Raw genomic sequence first — 17,946 nt, 5'->3', positions numbered from 1 at the left:
CGGAGCACCGATCTCATTCTCCCGAGCTCGGCAAAGAATCCAGCTCACTTGGACTTGTTGGTGTTAGATCGGTGAGTCTAGACCCATTCCCCGTGAATTCATAGGAAATTAGGATGAGCTTGGTCTAGATAACTCTAAATAGGCAATCACGCAGTGGCGAGGAGAGACCCAAATCAAAGGGTGAAATAAGGATGGAACAGTCGAGTAGAGGATGGTGTCACTATTTCCTCCGATGAACGCCACCGAAGCTCGAGATGGAGATGCGCCCCTAGGACAACCATAATGTGCATGCTTACTCATATTATGTTAGAGAGAGAGAATAGGGAGGGAACAAGGAAAGGCACAAAAGACATAAGGGAAACAACATGTGACGAGCACCCGTCTCAAAACCTTAAACCCTCACAATGCCGATCGAATTGCCCGTCCGGATGATTTTGATCGTTTCTTACATTTTTGGGCTAAATGGTCAAAATTAGATATTGTTGCACTCATCATCCTTCAAGCCGGAGATACCATTTTCGCCATGCTTGCATACCGGTAAAGATCTTGTAAGTAGAACAATGTGTCCTGGCCAACACTTAACTAACTAGTTTACCAACAAATCTGTCTCACGAGAGTCTATCAGAGTTTGATCCGGTGTGCCCGGACCCATCTCCCTCGATTTCAGATGAAATTAGGATGACATTGGTCTTTGTAACTTTCTAAATAGGCAATCCGACATTGGTGATGAGCAGCCTGAAAGCATAGGTACAACACAGACGGAGGAGACAAATCGAGGAGGGTGACCGATGCCGGAGGTGACACTTGTTCCTCTGGCAGAGACAATCGAAGCTCGAGATGGAGAGGTGCCCCTAGGGTAGCCCTAGGCTATGCATGTGTGCTCATATTTTGCCGGTGAGAGAGAAGGGGAAGGAGGGGCTAAGCAAAGTAACATGGCGACACAAGGAAAACAATAAAGCAACGAGCATCTGGCCCTAAATCCTAAACCCTGACATGGCCGATCGAATCGAACGGCCAGACGATTTGAATCCTTACGTTTTGGGGACTAAAGAGTCAAAATGAGATTTCGTTGCATTTTGCATCACGCTTCAAGCTGGAGATGCCATTTCCGCCGTGCTTGCAGACTGGTAAAAATCCTGTATCTAGTTGTGCAAAATAAGACCGTGGCGTGGCCAATGCGTGACTAACTAGTTTACCAAGTTGAAGTGGGCGCTTGAGCGTCTTGCAAGAGAATCCCTATGGATGAACAAGATCATCATTTGCATTAGCATCTTGGTATTACTGGTGATGAAACATAGACATGAGTTGCAATTAGTACGAGGGTGTAACCTAAGGCCTCATCACCGTGCACTGTACATGGAATATTATCCATCAGCCACTTGCTAAAGTGTGAAAGGAGGATTAGTGAGTAAACAAACCAGTCATGCCTCCTTTGAATCTCTAGTATAAGAGGAACCCTGTTGAACTTCCCCAACTCCCTCCAAAACCAACCAACCAAATCCTCTGCTTTTTCGCTCTGTTTCACTTTCACACTAGTTCTTGGGTGCACTGCCATGGCCAGGAATGGTGGTACTCATGTCGTTGCTGCAATCCTTGGTCTCCTGGCACTTGCACCAATGGTGAAGCTGGCTTCTGGCCATGACTACGGCATGGCATTGAAGAAGAGCATCCTCTACTTCGAGGCGCAGAGGTCCGGCACGCTCCCTCCTGACCAGAGGGTCACCTGGAGGGAGAGCTCTGGTCTCTTTGATGGGAAAGCCAATGGAGTATGTACACGTTATATTCATAGCACTGACAGAAACATTTGACGAACCATGTCACTTATGTTCCCTGGATGCATAGCATTTGTTGTAATTGTGCTTGCTATTTCCTGTTTTTTTGTTTTTGTTTCAGGTGGATCTAGTGGGAGGGTACTACGACGCAGGCGACAACGTAAAGTTTGGGCTGCCCATGGCATTCACGGTGACCATGATGTCGTGGAGCATCCTGGAGTACGGCAAGCAGATGGCTTCCGCCGGTGAGCTCCAGAACGCCATGGGAGCCGTCAAGTGGGGCACGGACTACTTCATCAAGGCGCACCCCGAGCCCGACGTGCTGTACGGGGAGGTTGGGGACGGCGACACGGACCACAACTGTTGGCAGCGGCCGGAGGACATGACGACGAGCCGCCAGGCGTTCCGCATTGATCCCCAGAACCCCGGGTCAGACCTGGCCGGAGAGACAGCCGCGGCGATGGCCGCTGCGTCGATGATCTTCCGCTCCACTTATCCGGGCTATGCCAACCTGCTCCTCGAGCATTCTAAGCAGGTACTTACTATAAGGCCCAATCCGGCAAACGTAACTGAATCTTGGACATGGAACAAAAATTGCATAGATTCTTACAATGTCGTCTGATTCTTTGACGCTCGTTCAGTTGTTCCAATTCGCCGACAAGTACCGCGGGAAGTACGATTCGAGCATCACCGTGGCGAGGAATTACTACGGGTCTTTCAGCGGATACGGGGTAAGCATTAAGCAACTTGGAAACATCAGATGGTGATTGGTGAAGGTGAGACACAATGGCAACATTTTTCTGACCGTTCAGTGGCGCGGTGCAGGATGAGCTGCTCTGGGCGGCGGCGTGGCTGTTCGAGGCGACTGAGGATCGGTTCTACCTGGAGTACCTGGCGACCAACGGCGACGCGCTGGGCGGCACGGGCTGGTCAATCAACCAGTTCGGTTGGGACGTCAAGTACCCCGGCGTGCAAGTCCTAGCGGCCAAGGTACCTACATTTTGCCTTGGTTAATCATCGCTCGCATTCGGCAACTGTAAGTTCATCTGCCTGACCTCGTGTACGACAATGCAGTTCCTCCTTCAGGGCAGAGCCGGCGAGCACGCGGACGCGCTGCAGAGGTACCGGCAGAACGCCGAGTTCTTCGTGTGCTCGTGCATCGGCAAGGGCGCCGTCAACGTCCCGAGGACCCCCGGCGGCGTGATGTACCACCAGAGGTGGAACAACCTCCAGTTCGTCACCAGCGCCTCCTTCCTGCTCACGGTGTACGCCGACTATGCCACGGTGACCGGCAGGGGAGCTGTGCGCTGCCCGGCCGGTGCCGCGCAGCCCTTCGAGATCCTCGCGTTTGTCAAGTCTCAGGTAATCTTCACAACATTCCAACCTCGGCATGTCTGCTGTCTTACGGACGAACAGTTCGCTGACACACGCGGTGGAAACGTTCAGGTGAACTACATACTGGGAGACAACCCGAGGGGGACGAGCTACATGGTCGGCTACGGTCTGAACTACCCGCGGCAGGTGCACCACCGGGGCGCCTCCATCGTGTCCATAAAGACCGACCCCTCCTTCGTCAACTGCCAGGAGGGCTACTCGAGCTGGTACGGCAAGCAGGCCGGCAACCCCAACCTCCTGGAGGGCGCCATCGTCGGCGGCCCCGACGAGTACGACGACTTCGCCGACGAGAGGAACAACTACGAGCAGACGGAGGCGGCCACCTACAACAGCGCGCCGCTGCTCGGCGTGCTCGCCCGCCTCGCCGGCGCGTGCGGCGGGCTCGACGAGTACCACCAGTCAGTCCCGGAGGTGGCTACTTCGAACGCGAACCACACAGTCCGGCCATCTCATCGACATCAGCACGGTAATTACTATCACTGCTTGACTGTACTCATCGACATCGGAATGTTTCTCTTATTCATCTTGTGGTTGAACTGCAGCTTCCGGGCACCTCGAGATCGAACAGAACGTGACGAGGACATGGGCGAGCAAGCGCAGGACCTACAACAGGTACTCGGTGACGGTGACCAACAGGTCCCGGAAGACGGTGCGGGGGCTCCACCTCGGCATCTCGGACCTCAACGGGCGGCTCTGGGGCCTCGACAAGGCGCGGTACGGCTACGTTCCCCAGAAGTGGCTGCCGGCGCTGCGCCCCGGGAGGAGCCTCCGGTTTGGGTACGTGCAGCCGGGTCCTCCGGCGAATGTATGGGTCACTGGATACAAGCTGATCTGAAGCCTCGACACTCCAGTCTTGGCGCGGTGCTAGGATGGATAATCTCTAGAGTTTGTGTTGTGTGTTTCGTGCGAGTTAGGCGTGGGAACGGGAGAAAGAGCGAAGAGGTTAAAGATGTTTTTCATGCTCATCCTCTTCCTCCCAAAGAAGGCGTTCCTGTTACTTAGGAGAGAGATTTGGAATTTGGAGAGATTGAACGTAGATGTTCATCCTAACCTTTCAAGTTATCAAAAGTTGTGCTTTCGCGCTTCATCCGCTGAATGTTCCTATTTTGTGGTACGGGTATACAATTCCCATACGAATTCCTTGTGATTTAACGAGCATGCATTATTTTTTTTTCTTTTTGAAAAACAGGGCTCCCCCCCAGTTCCATATCTGAAACCAACGTTCTTACACACATCCATGTTTACATGACACATTCCCATCTCCTTTTCAAAAAAAAAAAAAAATGACACATTCCCATCTTGCCAAAATAGCCTAGAGTTTTCAAGACAATACATCAACACAGAAACAACACCAGAGGTTTGAAAACAGTTGGGAGAATAGAGGACACATCAACAACAGCAGCATTGACTATGGCCTCTCCAGGACTTCAAAGCCTGCACCATCACCAACCAACATCAAAGCATTGACTGAAATGTCAGCTGCTGCTCAGGTGGAGAGGAGATATGGAATGAAGCCACGACGATTTATGTGGATTGCATTACCTTTGCATGTCAGATTGGAAAGGTTGAGTTGAGGCATTGTTCGAGGGAGACAAACGAAGCGACACATGTAATAACTAGGAATTGTTGCATACACAAAATCTTTTGTAGTTGAGTCAATGAGCCGCCTAGCTTCATTTTGCAAACCCACCTTTTTCGATAAGGGGCGCTTTATTACTTAAAATGTTTTAAGTATTACACCTAGCCTCTGCATAACCAGGATGCACACAGCCGTTTAGAAGTCCACAAAAACTCTATAAAAGATACATAGAAAGATATAAAGAGAAAATCCAACTACTATGACGCTCCTAGTACCGAAGACTTAGAGGTTGCTATTGTCTATAGGTCTCAGATGGTTCTTGTATCCGGCTCAAAGCTTCGGTCTCTACCAGCGTGCCAGCTTAAAGAACATCATCGTCCCTACACGCGCAGTAATAACAACTGTCCGCGTAGGCGAGATGTGACACCCCCATTTTTGTTCGGTTGTGGGCACGAAGGCGTTCGGCCTCAACGCCACCTTAGGATCATGCTAAGGCGAAGGAAAAAACATACACAGAGCAGCCACACAGGAGCATTTTATACCTAGGTTCGGGCCGCCCTTTAGCTAACAATCATACGTCCTGCTTTGGTGGATTATCTTGGGTGGATATTGTACAAGATGATGAACTCTAAAGTGCCGGGAGGACGCTTTATTTAGCTCCTACACCTCCCGGGCTTCCTCTTTCTTTTGCTTTCCCTTTATCTCCTCCTATTCATCTAGATTGTGCTAGTCTGAATCGGACTAACTCTCTCTCCTTATCCTGGATCTCTTTGACTTGACATTGTCAAGTGCATTGCTCGTCTTGGTCGGACGGTTCTCTAGTTCCTTGGTTGGTTCCTTTCTTTTATATGTCCTAGGATTGCCACAACGGCTAGTCCGAGCACCGACCAAGAGTGTTCACGGGCTCAATCGGATGGATCCACGCGGACGAAGGGCAGGTGGGTGGTGTGAGTGGCCAATGACGTCCACGGGCAGTGTGCCGACGTACTTGATGGTGGCATGACAGCTCGGACAGCGATCCGTCACTCCTGTCCGCGGCGCAGACCTCTGCCGGTCCGCGCCATGATGGCGGGCAGGGGTGCTGGCGCCTCGTCTCTTTCCCACGCAAGTCCTGACACGTCTTGTCAGACTCGGCTGACCCCCGCTCCCTGGCTGCGCCAGGCCAAGGAGAGGTGGTTCCCAAGTCCTTCCCGGGGCAGTCCAGACCCCGCCTTGGCCTAGGTGCGTTGCTCCTTCGCCCTCAACCCCCCTTCCGGGGGCAACCCCGGAGGGAGCGTAAGGACAACTCTTTGCCCAGCTTGTCCTGTTCTCCTTAACTTGTCTAGTCGTCCTGATTCGCCTTTGTCTGATAGCGCTTGTCCACCACAGGGGTACCTACGCTAAGATAAGTCTTAGCGTATTTAGACCTGTTTTACCATGGCACGTACATGACTTGTCCATTTTTTTCATGATTGGGGCGCCATGGGCTGGAGTCCACGGGCTGCGGCTTGGGACCCTCGATCCCATTACGCCGACAACAACCATCTCCAAACATCGGACACCCTGAGATGGTTTCTTTTTTGGGCCGGTTGCAATAATATTGGGCCCTCAGATGGCTTCCGTTAGTAACCGTCTCAAATACGATGCCGTCCTGAGACGACTATTATTTGAGACCGGCTATAATATTTTGTTGAATTGAGACGTGTATTATTCCAGGCCGCTTGGAACACTTTCTCGATTTGAGACGTATGTTATTCCAAACCACTTCGAAATTCTTTTAAAATATTGTAAATAAACAAGCATTAGTGTAATTTAAACGCAGTCATAACAGTCATGAGTCAGTAGTCATAAATTATACACAAATTAGCTGAAGTAGCCAGGTTAACATTATATTGGCCATGCATATAGTTGGGGAATCTGTACACACATCAAACTAGAAGTGCATACATCAAACTTTATAAAAATCCAAAGATACTGGAGTGCATCAAACTAGCAATCTAGCATAATTAGCACTCTAGCTAACGCTTAGCATTGCATTAATCATCGTCTGAACCATAAGATGCAGCTCTCCATCACCTCTTTCATGGAAGCCGGAAAGGACAATCACATAAATGTTGAACTTTCTCACAACCTTGTACCATCTAACTGTCAAGATTGCATTGTTTCACTCAGCTCCCATCTTCATCCCAACTTTCCATGTCATCTTGTTGGCCATGCGCAAAACATGGACATCAATAGGGCCACCAAGGAGTTTCTTTAGGTACCTATCTGTGAACTAAAATCCAAATTTCTGTGGTACAGAGAATTGAAGAATGATCTAACATACTTCTACTTAAATATCACAAACTTGTTAATGTTTAAGAAAATATTGACATCATCTCACCAGCTTGCACTTCCTTCTCATGACAGATGAATATGCCATTTTTTAAATATAGTACTCTATTTTTGGTGAAAAATCGGGATCACACCAATAGAAAAGGAAACTCACTTGATCTTCTGTTGGATACATGTCGTTTCCAAACAAACACTGCTTATCTGTGGAACCCTTTGTTGAGGTCCTAATGCAACACGTATAAATATGGTATCATTGGGAAGCAGAGTAGGAATAAACTAGTTAAGACACGAAATCTTATACTAGTACATATTATTATACTATATATAAAATAGTTCACATTTTCATGTTCTTCATACCTCTAAGAAGAATCTTCACAATACTAGGCTTTTCATGTGATGACATGGAATCATGATTCTCACAGCTACAAAAGTCAGTGTCCTTGCTAGAGAGCATAATTGCATCATTATAGGAGGTTCCTATGACGTGGGCATTACCCTTCGAGTAACCGACGTTGCCTTATCCCATATTTCCTGATTGAAGGCCCATGAAGGCGTTTGGAGGCGAAGCAGCCCATCAAGATGGCGTACTAGAAGATTCCTTGACGAGCAAGGTGTAGAAGCAGCCGAAAAAGGAAGGATTAGATCTAAAACTACTGTAAACCTAGTCGTGCTCGGTTAGACCTCTTGAGACCTGGCCTCCTATCTAAAGGCCAGGAGAGGGGCTGCCGAGGGACACAATCAATCTTAGCAATCTTAGCCACCAAAAGCTTAGAGCTAGGTCATCGTTAAGCTTAGCATCTCGACGAGATCATAGCCGAACTATTCGGCACCCCATTGTGACCTATTTTCCATTTATAATCAAGAACAGACAGGCAGGACGTAAGAGTTTTACCTCATCGAGGGCCCCGAACCTGGGTAAATCGCTCCCCCCGTTTGTCTGCGAACCGATGTCTCGTGTCAGCTTGCAGGATTCCATCAACCCTAAGCCCCTATCGGAGGGCATTGCCGAGGAGCACCCTCGACAATTGGCGCCGTCTGTGGGAACCCTGCTGGCGCAAGATCAGACATCGGCAGATCCGATCATGTCATCGACGTCTTCATCGGCACCGCCATCACTAACTCTGGGAGGTCCGGTTCGATTCGGCTCCTACGAATTCACTCCGCATAGCGATTCTTCTCGCTCAAACTTCTCGGATCTACAAGGGAACATGGAGATGACCATCGGCAGTGTCCACTACAACGTCAACGCGGAGGGAATTCTTCGATTCATCGGAATCGCCCACCTCTCGGATCAACAAGTCCTAGCGCGTCATCATCACTCGATTTGTTGGCTGGCCTGACAGAATCGATGAGTTCACCCGCGCCCTCGACTCCCCGTTCGGCGTCCTCAATGTCAGTAGGATCCGATGATCCCACATCCTCAGAATTAACCTCCTACGATTGCTCGAACTGCGACGCCAGGCACGGCTTGGGGTCAAGCGACACACTGTTCATCTGCAATGCCCGATACTCGTCGGGAGAAGACAGTGTCAGCAGCATTGCTCGAAGAGCCACCCGAAGATCAGCGCATCATCAGGTCTACGCCGCCAACAACACAGGAAACACAAGGCACGGAGGAGACGGAGACCGCACGCCTCGTTCTAGAAGGAGAGCAAGCTTTGAAAATAGCGCCAGGAATCGCAACAACGATTACACCATCGCAGATGAGGAGTGGGCGGCGGCCAGGGCAGCCGTACTTAACAACACCCCGCTCCCCGCAGGAACCTCGGTTGGAACCCTAAACGCATACCGCTCTATACTAGAGAAAAACCGGGAGCATCTGTCGAGAGAGCAAGCTACCCTCGAGAGACGTCCATCTGCGGCAGAACGATCCAGCGAGCGACGGAGAGCTTCACAAGGAAGCGCTTCTCGAAGTACTCTTGGGGTAGGAAAACATCGGTCAAGACTTTCCAGGCTCTCAGAAGACGACGCTAGAGAAATAACGTCGAACCTAACCAAGTCTTTCATGACCACGGACACCGCGGGCATGCCACGGCCGAAGAACGTTGCGGGAGCAACAGCTAACCTCGCTGCATACCTCATAAACCAGCGCCCCGAAGGATCCATGGCACAAGCTCACCGTGGTGCCCTAGAAAGCCTCGCGATATTGGGAAATAATCTAGTTCCGCGGAAGGAGAAAACAACGGCGCAGGCCAGCGGTTCAAAACATCATGCGAGAGATGCTCGGGATGAAATCACCCAGAGCCGGATTGATAAAGCAAGGCGACGACGCGCCGCCAGAAAGGACGACGACAGTGATTCCTCAGATGAGGATCAGGAGTACGATGGTGAACTAAGGGGAGCCGATTGTGAGTTACAAAATCCGCGAGACGATGCCACCCAAAAAGTTCAAGCCTACTCCCACCGACGCTGCCAAGTATGATGGGCAGCAGGAACCAAGATCTTGGATAGATGATTACCTGCAGATTGTGATTCTGCATAAAGGGAACCAGATAGCAGCAATGCAGTGCTTGCAGCTCTACTTAAAGGACTCAGCGCGAGCCTGGTTAAGGGGGCTGCCGAAGGGTTCCATTAAATCATGGGACGACCTAGTGGACGCCTTTGTTGCTAATGTCCGACCCACTTCCTATCTAGGATTTTATTTACTAGTCCTTTATATTCTAATGTGTCAATCGTCAAATGCTTTGGCAATTTCCCTGGGTCGGATTGTCATTCTACTGCAACAGTTGTACTAGAATGATGAATACCTTAAGCAGGTAGAAATAGAAAGAATTTTGCTAAAATGGAAAAGGGCTTTCTTTCTAAAGAAAGCTGCTAATTTGATTAATATCAGGAACAGGAAATTGAATGAATTTATGCTTCACTAATTGAATGATAAATGACGGAATTTCGGGTGATAATAAAGAACCCGTGCTTTCTGAAATAAGAAAAATGTTAGACTTTTATACGAGGGAGGTCCCAATTTCTTTGCCAACCGGTTATGATGTAAGTGAGTTCTGTGACATGTTTCTAGCCCAGGTAACATACAAGAGACCCGGCGGGATTGAAGAATTACGCAACTGCCAGCAGAAGCAGAAGGAGTCGATGCGCTCATACATAGGGAGATTCACCAAACTCCTAAACGCCGCCGAAGATGTATCTGTAGACAGAGAAATCGACGCTTTCAGTGATGGCGTCCGACTTGAAAGTTATATAGAAGAACTCGGACGCAAAAAGCCGAAAACCATTACCAAGCTAATGGAAATTGCCAACAGCTGGGCTGATGGCGAGGACAACGTGCGAAGACCGCGGCGGCGTAGCGATGACGAAGATGACGACCAGCCGAAGCACGACTCGGGCAGCCGAAGGGATCGGCACAAGAGGAGGAAAAATCGCAACTATGACGACAACAACCTGGTAGCTGCAGGATACTCCGATCGACATGACGATCGGTATGATGAAAGAAGAGACGATCGACAGGACGGCAATCGGAACAACTCTGGAAACCGTGGCAATTATAAACCACGGCAGCAGAGGACTCCTGAGCTACCCTACGCTGAGCAGATCAACGCCCCCTGTTACCTGCACTCGTATGTCGACTCCAAGGACGGCAAAACGAAGTCGAGTCACCTTCTCAGGGATTGTCGACATTTCCTTGACATGCATAAACTCATCCAGCAGTCAGGACAACAACCGTTGCCACCTCCACCCCCACCTCCACCACAGCACCAAGTCCAGCAGGCCCAACCTCATCAACCCAACGAGGCGTTCCCACCACCACGTGGGCAGATGAGTATGATCCACAGGACAGGTGTCTCGAGAAGAGAGATGAAGAAGCTCACCCGAGAGATTAATCTGGCCGAAAGCATCATGGCAAACATCCCCGAGTATGTCGAGTGGTCCTCTCAAAACATTATGTTCAGCTGAGCAGATCACCCGATGACCATACCAAAACCAGGACACGCTGCCCTAGTAGTTGAGGCACAGATAGGGGGATTCAAGATGAGCAAAGTCTTTATGGATGGTGGGAGCGGGTTAAATCTGACTTTCGTCGACACAATCAAGAGCATGGGGATCACCATGGGAATGCTAGAGGAGACAAACACCTGCTTCCATGGGATTCTTCCGACTGAACCAGGTTACTCTCTTGGCAGAATTTACCTGAATGTCGTTTTCGGTAGATCCGACAATTTCAGGAAGGAAAAGATCGAGTTCGAAGTAGTGAACTGGGAGTCACAGTATCACGCTATACTCGGAAGACCAGCTTATGCCAAGTTCATGGCCGTTCCGCACTATGCATATCTCAAGCTGAAAATGCCTGGGAACAAAGGGACAAACATCACAGTCCATGGAAGCTTTTCACGCTCGGACAGTTGTGATCGCGACTTTCAGAGGATCGCTGCGAAGTTTGGGAGCAAACAAGAAATTACTAAGCCTCCACCCAAGCTGTTGTTGCGCGAAATCAAGGAAGAGAAACACGACAGGGAAAGCAAGAAGAAGTCAGCCGACCTTGCCCTTAAAGCTTCGATAGCAGAAGCCTCGGCAGCAGAAGCTTCGGCAGCAAAAGCTTCGGCAGCAAAGGGTTCGGCAGTTGATGGCACAGAAGGCATAGAAGACAGCAAGACGCTGGCAACCACTGCCCAGACCCTTGGTGAAATCAGCAACGCCGCAGCAATCACTACCGTGGTGAAAAAGGCAGAAGATGAGAAGAACCCCTTCCTTCCTTAAGCAGTTTATTAGCCTTTACTTTTTCCTTTATTCTAAACAGGGCCTTCTTCTTTTCGCCCTTTAGTATCGTGCTCACCTTATTAATGAGAAATCAAGTTTCGATCTTTTGTTAAGAATTGCAGTAATTCAAAACGACTAAGCCGCATCACCATGCAACATAGTCCAAGGCAGAAGATCGTGTTTCAGAAAAGCCTCTACGAGTGCTAAAAAGATACAAAATAAACAAGGATACTACTCCTTCCCTCTGCTATAGATGCCTCTGCGAGTGCCGCAAATAGCGAGAGTTAAAAATACACACAATACAACCCACGTTCGATATTTTACCTATGGAAATATCAAAGAACAACGGGCCTATCGGCAGGATCACTGCACCCGAAATATTCGGGAGTGCCTGACGAAACATACATCGGTTGAAAGCAAAGTTGCGAATACAACAGGTTTAGCAAAACCTGCAACACGAGCTGATCACTCAAATGTTTTGCTGACCAACGAATGAACATACATTTAAACGGGCAATTAAGATTTGCTCCTTCAAAACTTGCCAACGGCATCAGCACGGTAAAAAATACATCTACATGTGTACACCGAATACAAAGCCTCGGCCAAGACAATCTTACACATTCAGATAAAACAACCAGGAAAAACTATTTACAAAGCAATATTAATTCCTGAATTCACCCTTGTGGAGCTTCCCTCTCTTCAGGTACCTGGGAATCCTTCTCAAGCCTGTCGACAATTACATTGGCGGGCAACAATACCTTCGGATACAGTACCTCCAAATCGCCAGTCGCGTTGGCAATAGACATCAGATTCGCCGAAGGATAGCGTGCAAGCACAAGGGAAAGTGTAAACCTAGCCCCGGCAAAAACTTGAGCCCGCACCAAGTCACGAATCTTCTTGGCGTTTCTAAATTCAGACATTAAAGTCAGCAACGTAGGAGGGACTGCGTTCAAAGGGAACATTGTCTTCCAAACCACCCTCATTGCTTTGTAGCACTTGTCGAAGAAATGATGGACCTGTTGAACTCGATCTTGAAATAGTGCGACAGTCGAAGCCTTCGAGTGCTCCCGCCAAAAAATCTCTTCGGCTGAGGATAGTTGGGTTAAAGCGTGGACACGCTCGTGAATCCGTTTGTTCTCCTCTGCACGGTTCAGGGCTATGACTGGCGAAGAAATAATTTGAGGGTCAGACAAGGCATTGTTAACAAAGGGAGTCGGAGCAAAGAAACTTACAGTTTAAACTATCAGTGGCCTTGTGCAGTTCAGTAAGAGCGTACCGCTCCACGTCGGCTGCAATCTCGCTCTTCTTATTGACAATCGCAGCTAAGGCGTATGTACTGCGCAAGTCTTTTTCCATCTGAGTGATCCGATCCTTCATACGCTGGATCCGATCAACTTCAGGAAGAGCACCCGAAGAGTCATCGACAAATGATGGCACTGGGAAAACCTGCAGGAAGACAGCGTTAAGTAAAAGAGAGGGTGACAGATATGGTTAAATTAAGTGCCCAAGGAAACTCCCATCGGGAGAGGTGAGGCGCAAGTGAAAATATCATAGTAAAGGTGTGCTAGCAACATTGCCAAACACAGAATTTATTACAAGCACGAGTTTGCAAAAAGAACAATATTCCACAACAAGCCTGAATAAAGTTTGTTACAAAAAGTCAGGGAGCTTGGGTCTGGGTTGATAGGCTGGGTCCAGTCGATGTCTTCCTTGACGAAACTAGTCCAAGGAGCTGGCGAGCACAAGTAAGGGCAGGCGTTGTAAAGACACTTAAGTCAACAAATTGCCCATCTTGCCCTTTCGGCAGCTCCTTAGTCATTTCTTCGATATCACCCTTAAAGCCATGACCCATCATAAGTTGAAAGGCAAGAAGGGCACCGTAGGTACGCGAGGTACGCTTGAATACCTCGATAACCTCCTTGGTGTCAACCGCGAAGGCTTCGATCAGCTGCACAAGGGTCTTGTCCTGTTTGAGCTTGGGAAAAATCATAAGGTGCATCCGCGCTAGGGCACCTTTTCCCTTCTCGAGAAGCTCCCGCGTAAGATGGTGGGAGGCGAGAGCCATCGACACACCATTTGCTGGAGAGTTGTTCGGAACCGCGTCCAACGCGGCAGCAGGAATGTTGGCAGCTTCTACAGACAGATAAAAGTCGGAAAAGATCATTAATAAAGGAGTGAATCTGGAAGAGTAATAATCGGCAGAGGCGAATGAAAGAGCTTGCCTAGTAGAGCCAAAGAGGACTGCCGAAGGAGCTCATCCTTTTCGGCTGATCGAATTTCCTCCTCCTTCAGCCTCTCCTTCAGTTTGCCCAGCTCTTCCTTCAGAGAATCAACCTGTTGGAGAGCCATGGCAGCCTTCTTAATGGCGCCGTCCAACTTTGAAGAAGAAGATTTAACTTCCTCCTGCAGCCGAACATTGTTTGCCTCTAAAGCGGTGAATTGAGAGGCAAAGGCCTCCAGAGAAGATATGACGCCTCGCAGGTCCTTAAATTAAGAAGAATCATTAGACAAGGCATACTTCGAAAGACTCGCGTTGGATTTGAAAAGGGACTTACAGAAGGAGGAGCCGTGATGGTGGCAGGGACATCCTTTCCCTTGGAGAGGGAAGAAGCAGTCGAGGCCTGAGCCGCGGGAGCTGCTTGAGGGGCTGAAGCTTCGGAAGCTGCAGCGGCCGGCGGAGCGGTGTCGGGTTTAGCTCTCTTGGATGGAGGCTCGATGAAACCTTCATCCCTGCAAAAAGGGAAATGATTATTGGAAGCTATGAAATGAATGAAAGAAATCAAGTAAGTAGTTAGAGCAAGAAGGATTTACCAGTCGAGGAGATCATCTTCATCGGCAAAACCGCCGATTGATCTTTTCGCAGGAGAAGCTCTGGCCTCCTCCACATCTGCATCAACAAAGGTATCATGATCAGCGTCATCATCACGCGTTGATCCCTCTGTGTTGCAAGCATCATCGGCTGGGGGAAGGAGATTAGTGTGGGCCGTTTTGGATTCTATCGGATCGACATCACTTTCTGAACTTGCATGTTCGACAGGGTGAAAATCAGTAGGCACCGAGGAGCCTCTTCCTTCAGAGGTATCGTTTGGTGAATCATGCAAATTCCTAGGGACTATGGGAACCTGTTGAAGGGAAAAATGGATAAGAACAATGGTAATTATGATGATTAAGAGAAGTACAGTCAAGATTTGGAAGAGAAAGATACCTCGAGTGGTGGATGGTTAGCATCAAGAGGAGAGTAAGCACATGTCAACGGGATCGAATCTTCTTGACTAAAGAAAGTAAGACGACGAACTTCATCAAGCAGTTCTTTCTCCGACAGTTCGGCAGCATTAACCCTGGTTATGTCCTTTGGGCCTGAATACAACCACATCGGATGAGCTCTGGCCATGACTGGTTGGATCCGACGTTTTAGGAACACTGCTGCCACCTCTGTGCCGACCATGGTTAGGCCGTCGGCCTCTTTGATTCGAAGAAATCTGGCAAATAGTTCGTCGGTTGCTACTTTTTCGTCCGGAGAGAGAATGTTCTTCCTGGAATTTTTAGGCTTGGCTTCAAGGACATCGGTAAAGCAAGGGAGCCGAGATTCGGGTGATGAAGAATCCTTGACGTAAAACCACTTGAGTCTCCATCCTTGCACAGATTCTCTCATTGGGAAATTGAAGTAATTGACTTCTGGACGAGCTACGAACCCTACTCCCCCGGTGACAAAGGGTCCATTTCTACTACTGTATCTCTTCACATAGAAGATCTTTTTCCACAGCCCAAAGTGAGGATTGATGCCGAGAAACGCTTCGCAAAGGGTGATGAACACAACAACGTGTATGATTGAGTTGGGGGTAAGTTGCCACAATTGGATCTCGTAAGTACGCAAGAGGTGGAGGAGGAATTCATGAGCTGGGAGCGAAAGACCCCGATACAAGAACGACAAGAACATCACGGTGAAACCGGCAGGAGGATTAGGCCGAGAAATCGCACCTGGCAAAATCACATTCCCCTCGTCAGGGGAGATGAGTCCCAGGCTTCGGGATCTTTTCTCGTCACGCTTCGTGACTGTGGATGCAGTCCAATCTCCGGGCTTGGCCGTCGAGCTTGACAGCGCTGGCGGCGCCGGAGTTGGGGGAGGAGCGCTTGGAGCACCCCCCTTCGGAGGAATCGCGGGGGGTTTGGCGGTGGCGCCCCCGCTGGTGGAACTGGCGGTGGTGGCGGCGCTCCTCTTTTTCACCATAGTGAGATCGAGGGAGGATTGGTAAAACGGTAATGGCGGCGCAGTAGTTGTGGAGAAAGGAAGAAGAAGGGCGAAGAGGAGTTATGGCAAGACTGAGAAGGGTTGGAGCTTGTGATTTCTTTAAATAGTCCTTTTTCGTTAAGGATTGCGGAAATCGAGGAGGCACCTCGGTAACTATGCATGAAAAGCAGGTGTAGCCTAAAAACGAGGCTAGGCAGAGGCGGAATAGGCCCAGCAGGTCACGTCCCATCAGTCCAAGTCAAGGTGTTGGCAAAACGTCATCAATGACGTCATGTTTAAAACGTTCGAACGGATAAAAGAATTTATCGGGTAGCGAACTTGAGTCTATGCGTAGATTGCAAAGCATTCATGCCTAGACTCGGGGGCTACTCCCATCGGGAGCGCTGACGCGCACCCGATACATATAAAGAAAGAAAAAAGTGCATTCGAAAGGATGAGGACTCGAAGATTTATTTAAGTCTGCACCCGAACGTAAAGCATTCGTGTCCAGACTCGGGGGCTACTCCCATCGGGAGCGCTGACGCGCACCCGATAAAAAGAAGACGTGCATTCAAATGACAAGTCTTCACCCGAACGTAGAGCATTCGAGTCCAGACTCGGGGGCTACTCCCATCGGGAGCGCTGACGCGCACCCGATAAAAAGAAGACGTGCATTCAAATGAAAAGTCTGCACCCGAACGTAGAGCATTCGAGTCCAGACTCGGGGACTACTCCCATTGGGAGCACGGCCAGTGCACCCGATAAAAGTTTTTTGCACTCCAGGATCATGCCCGGGGACTTGATTCTGTGTAGGGTAACGTTGTTTTGCCATCGGCAGTTAACCGACAAAAGTTGGGCGCGTTACTCATTATCCCTTGCATGAGTAAATGTATCGGATGATTTATGAAGACTTGCAGAAAACTTTCGGCAGAACAAAAATATTCGGGTGGTACAACTTGAGTCTATGCACGGATTGCAAACATCCGCACATAGACTCGGGGGCTACTCCCATCGGGAGAGCTGACGCGCACCCGACAGAAGAAGAACAAGAACAAGCAAGGAGAAAGACATCAGGAGAAACTATGCTTCAGTCTCTACCCGAACTATCTTCGGCTAGACACTCGGGGGCTACTGACGTGGGCATTACCCTTCGAGTAACCGACGTTGCCTTATCCCATATTTCCTGATTGAAGGCCCATGAAGGCGTTTGGAGGCCAAGCAGCCCATCAAGATGGCGTACTAGAAGATTCCTTGACGAGCAAGGTGTAGAAGCAGCCGAACAAGGAAGGTTCAGATCTAAAACTACTGTAAACCTAGTCGTGCTCGGTTAGACCTCTTGAGACCTGGCCTCCTATATAAAGGCCAGGAGAGGGGCTGCCGAGGGACACAATCAATCTTAGCAATCTTAGCCACCAAAAGCTTAGAGCTAGGTCATCGTTAAGCTTAGCATCTCGACGAGATCATAGCCGAACTATTTGGCACCCCATTGTAACCTATTTTCCATCATAATCAAGAACAGACAAGCAGGACGTAAGGGTTTTACCTCATCGAGGGCCCCGAACCTGGGTAAATCGCTCCCCCCGTTTGTCTGCGAACCGATGTCTCGTGTCAGCTTGCAGGATTCCATCAACCCTAAGCCCCTATCGGAGGGCATTGCCGAGGAGCACCCTCGACATCCTATCTACTAAATAAAGCAATAAAGAAACTGTTTATCAATATGTAAAGTTAAATACAATCTTAATATAGGATTCAAGAGAAAATGGAAAATAGAAACACATTTCTTGATATCTTAAGTTAAACAATTTGAGCACATATACTTGTTGGATATTGTTAGATAATGTGTGGATTTGAAGTCACAATTTCTAATAACTTTTATATGGGAAAGAAACCAATGAAAATTGGTACAACTAGTTAATAGCCCAGTTCACTGAATATGCCCTTATCGATTGAGT

The 17,946-nt window shown here is 49.0% G+C and overlaps 1 protein-coding gene across 1 annotated transcript; it reads left to right on the top strand.

Moving 5' to 3' along the window:
- Positions 1-1,553: 1,553 nt before the first annotated feature.
- LOC124687729 (endoglucanase 15-like) lies at positions 1,554-4,002 on the top strand. Its single transcript, XM_047221479.1, has 7 exons — positions 1,554-1,766; positions 1,894-2,307; positions 2,414-2,503; positions 2,598-2,762; positions 2,847-3,134; positions 3,219-3,633; positions 3,710-4,002. The coding sequence occupies exons 1-7, from the start codon at positions 1,554-1,556 to the stop codon at positions 4,000-4,002; spliced, it is 1,878 nt and encodes a 625-aa protein (XP_047077435.1).
- Positions 4,003-17,946: the final 13,944 nt, after the last annotated feature.

The sequence above is a fragment of the Lolium rigidum genome, chromosome 2 (genome assembly GCF_022539505.1).
Source record: "Lolium rigidum isolate FL_2022 chromosome 2, APGP_CSIRO_Lrig_0.1, whole genome shotgun sequence".
NCBI lineage: Eukaryota > Viridiplantae > Streptophyta > Magnoliopsida > Poales > Poaceae > Lolium > Lolium rigidum.
This window is presented reverse-complemented; position numbering and strand designations above follow the sequence as displayed.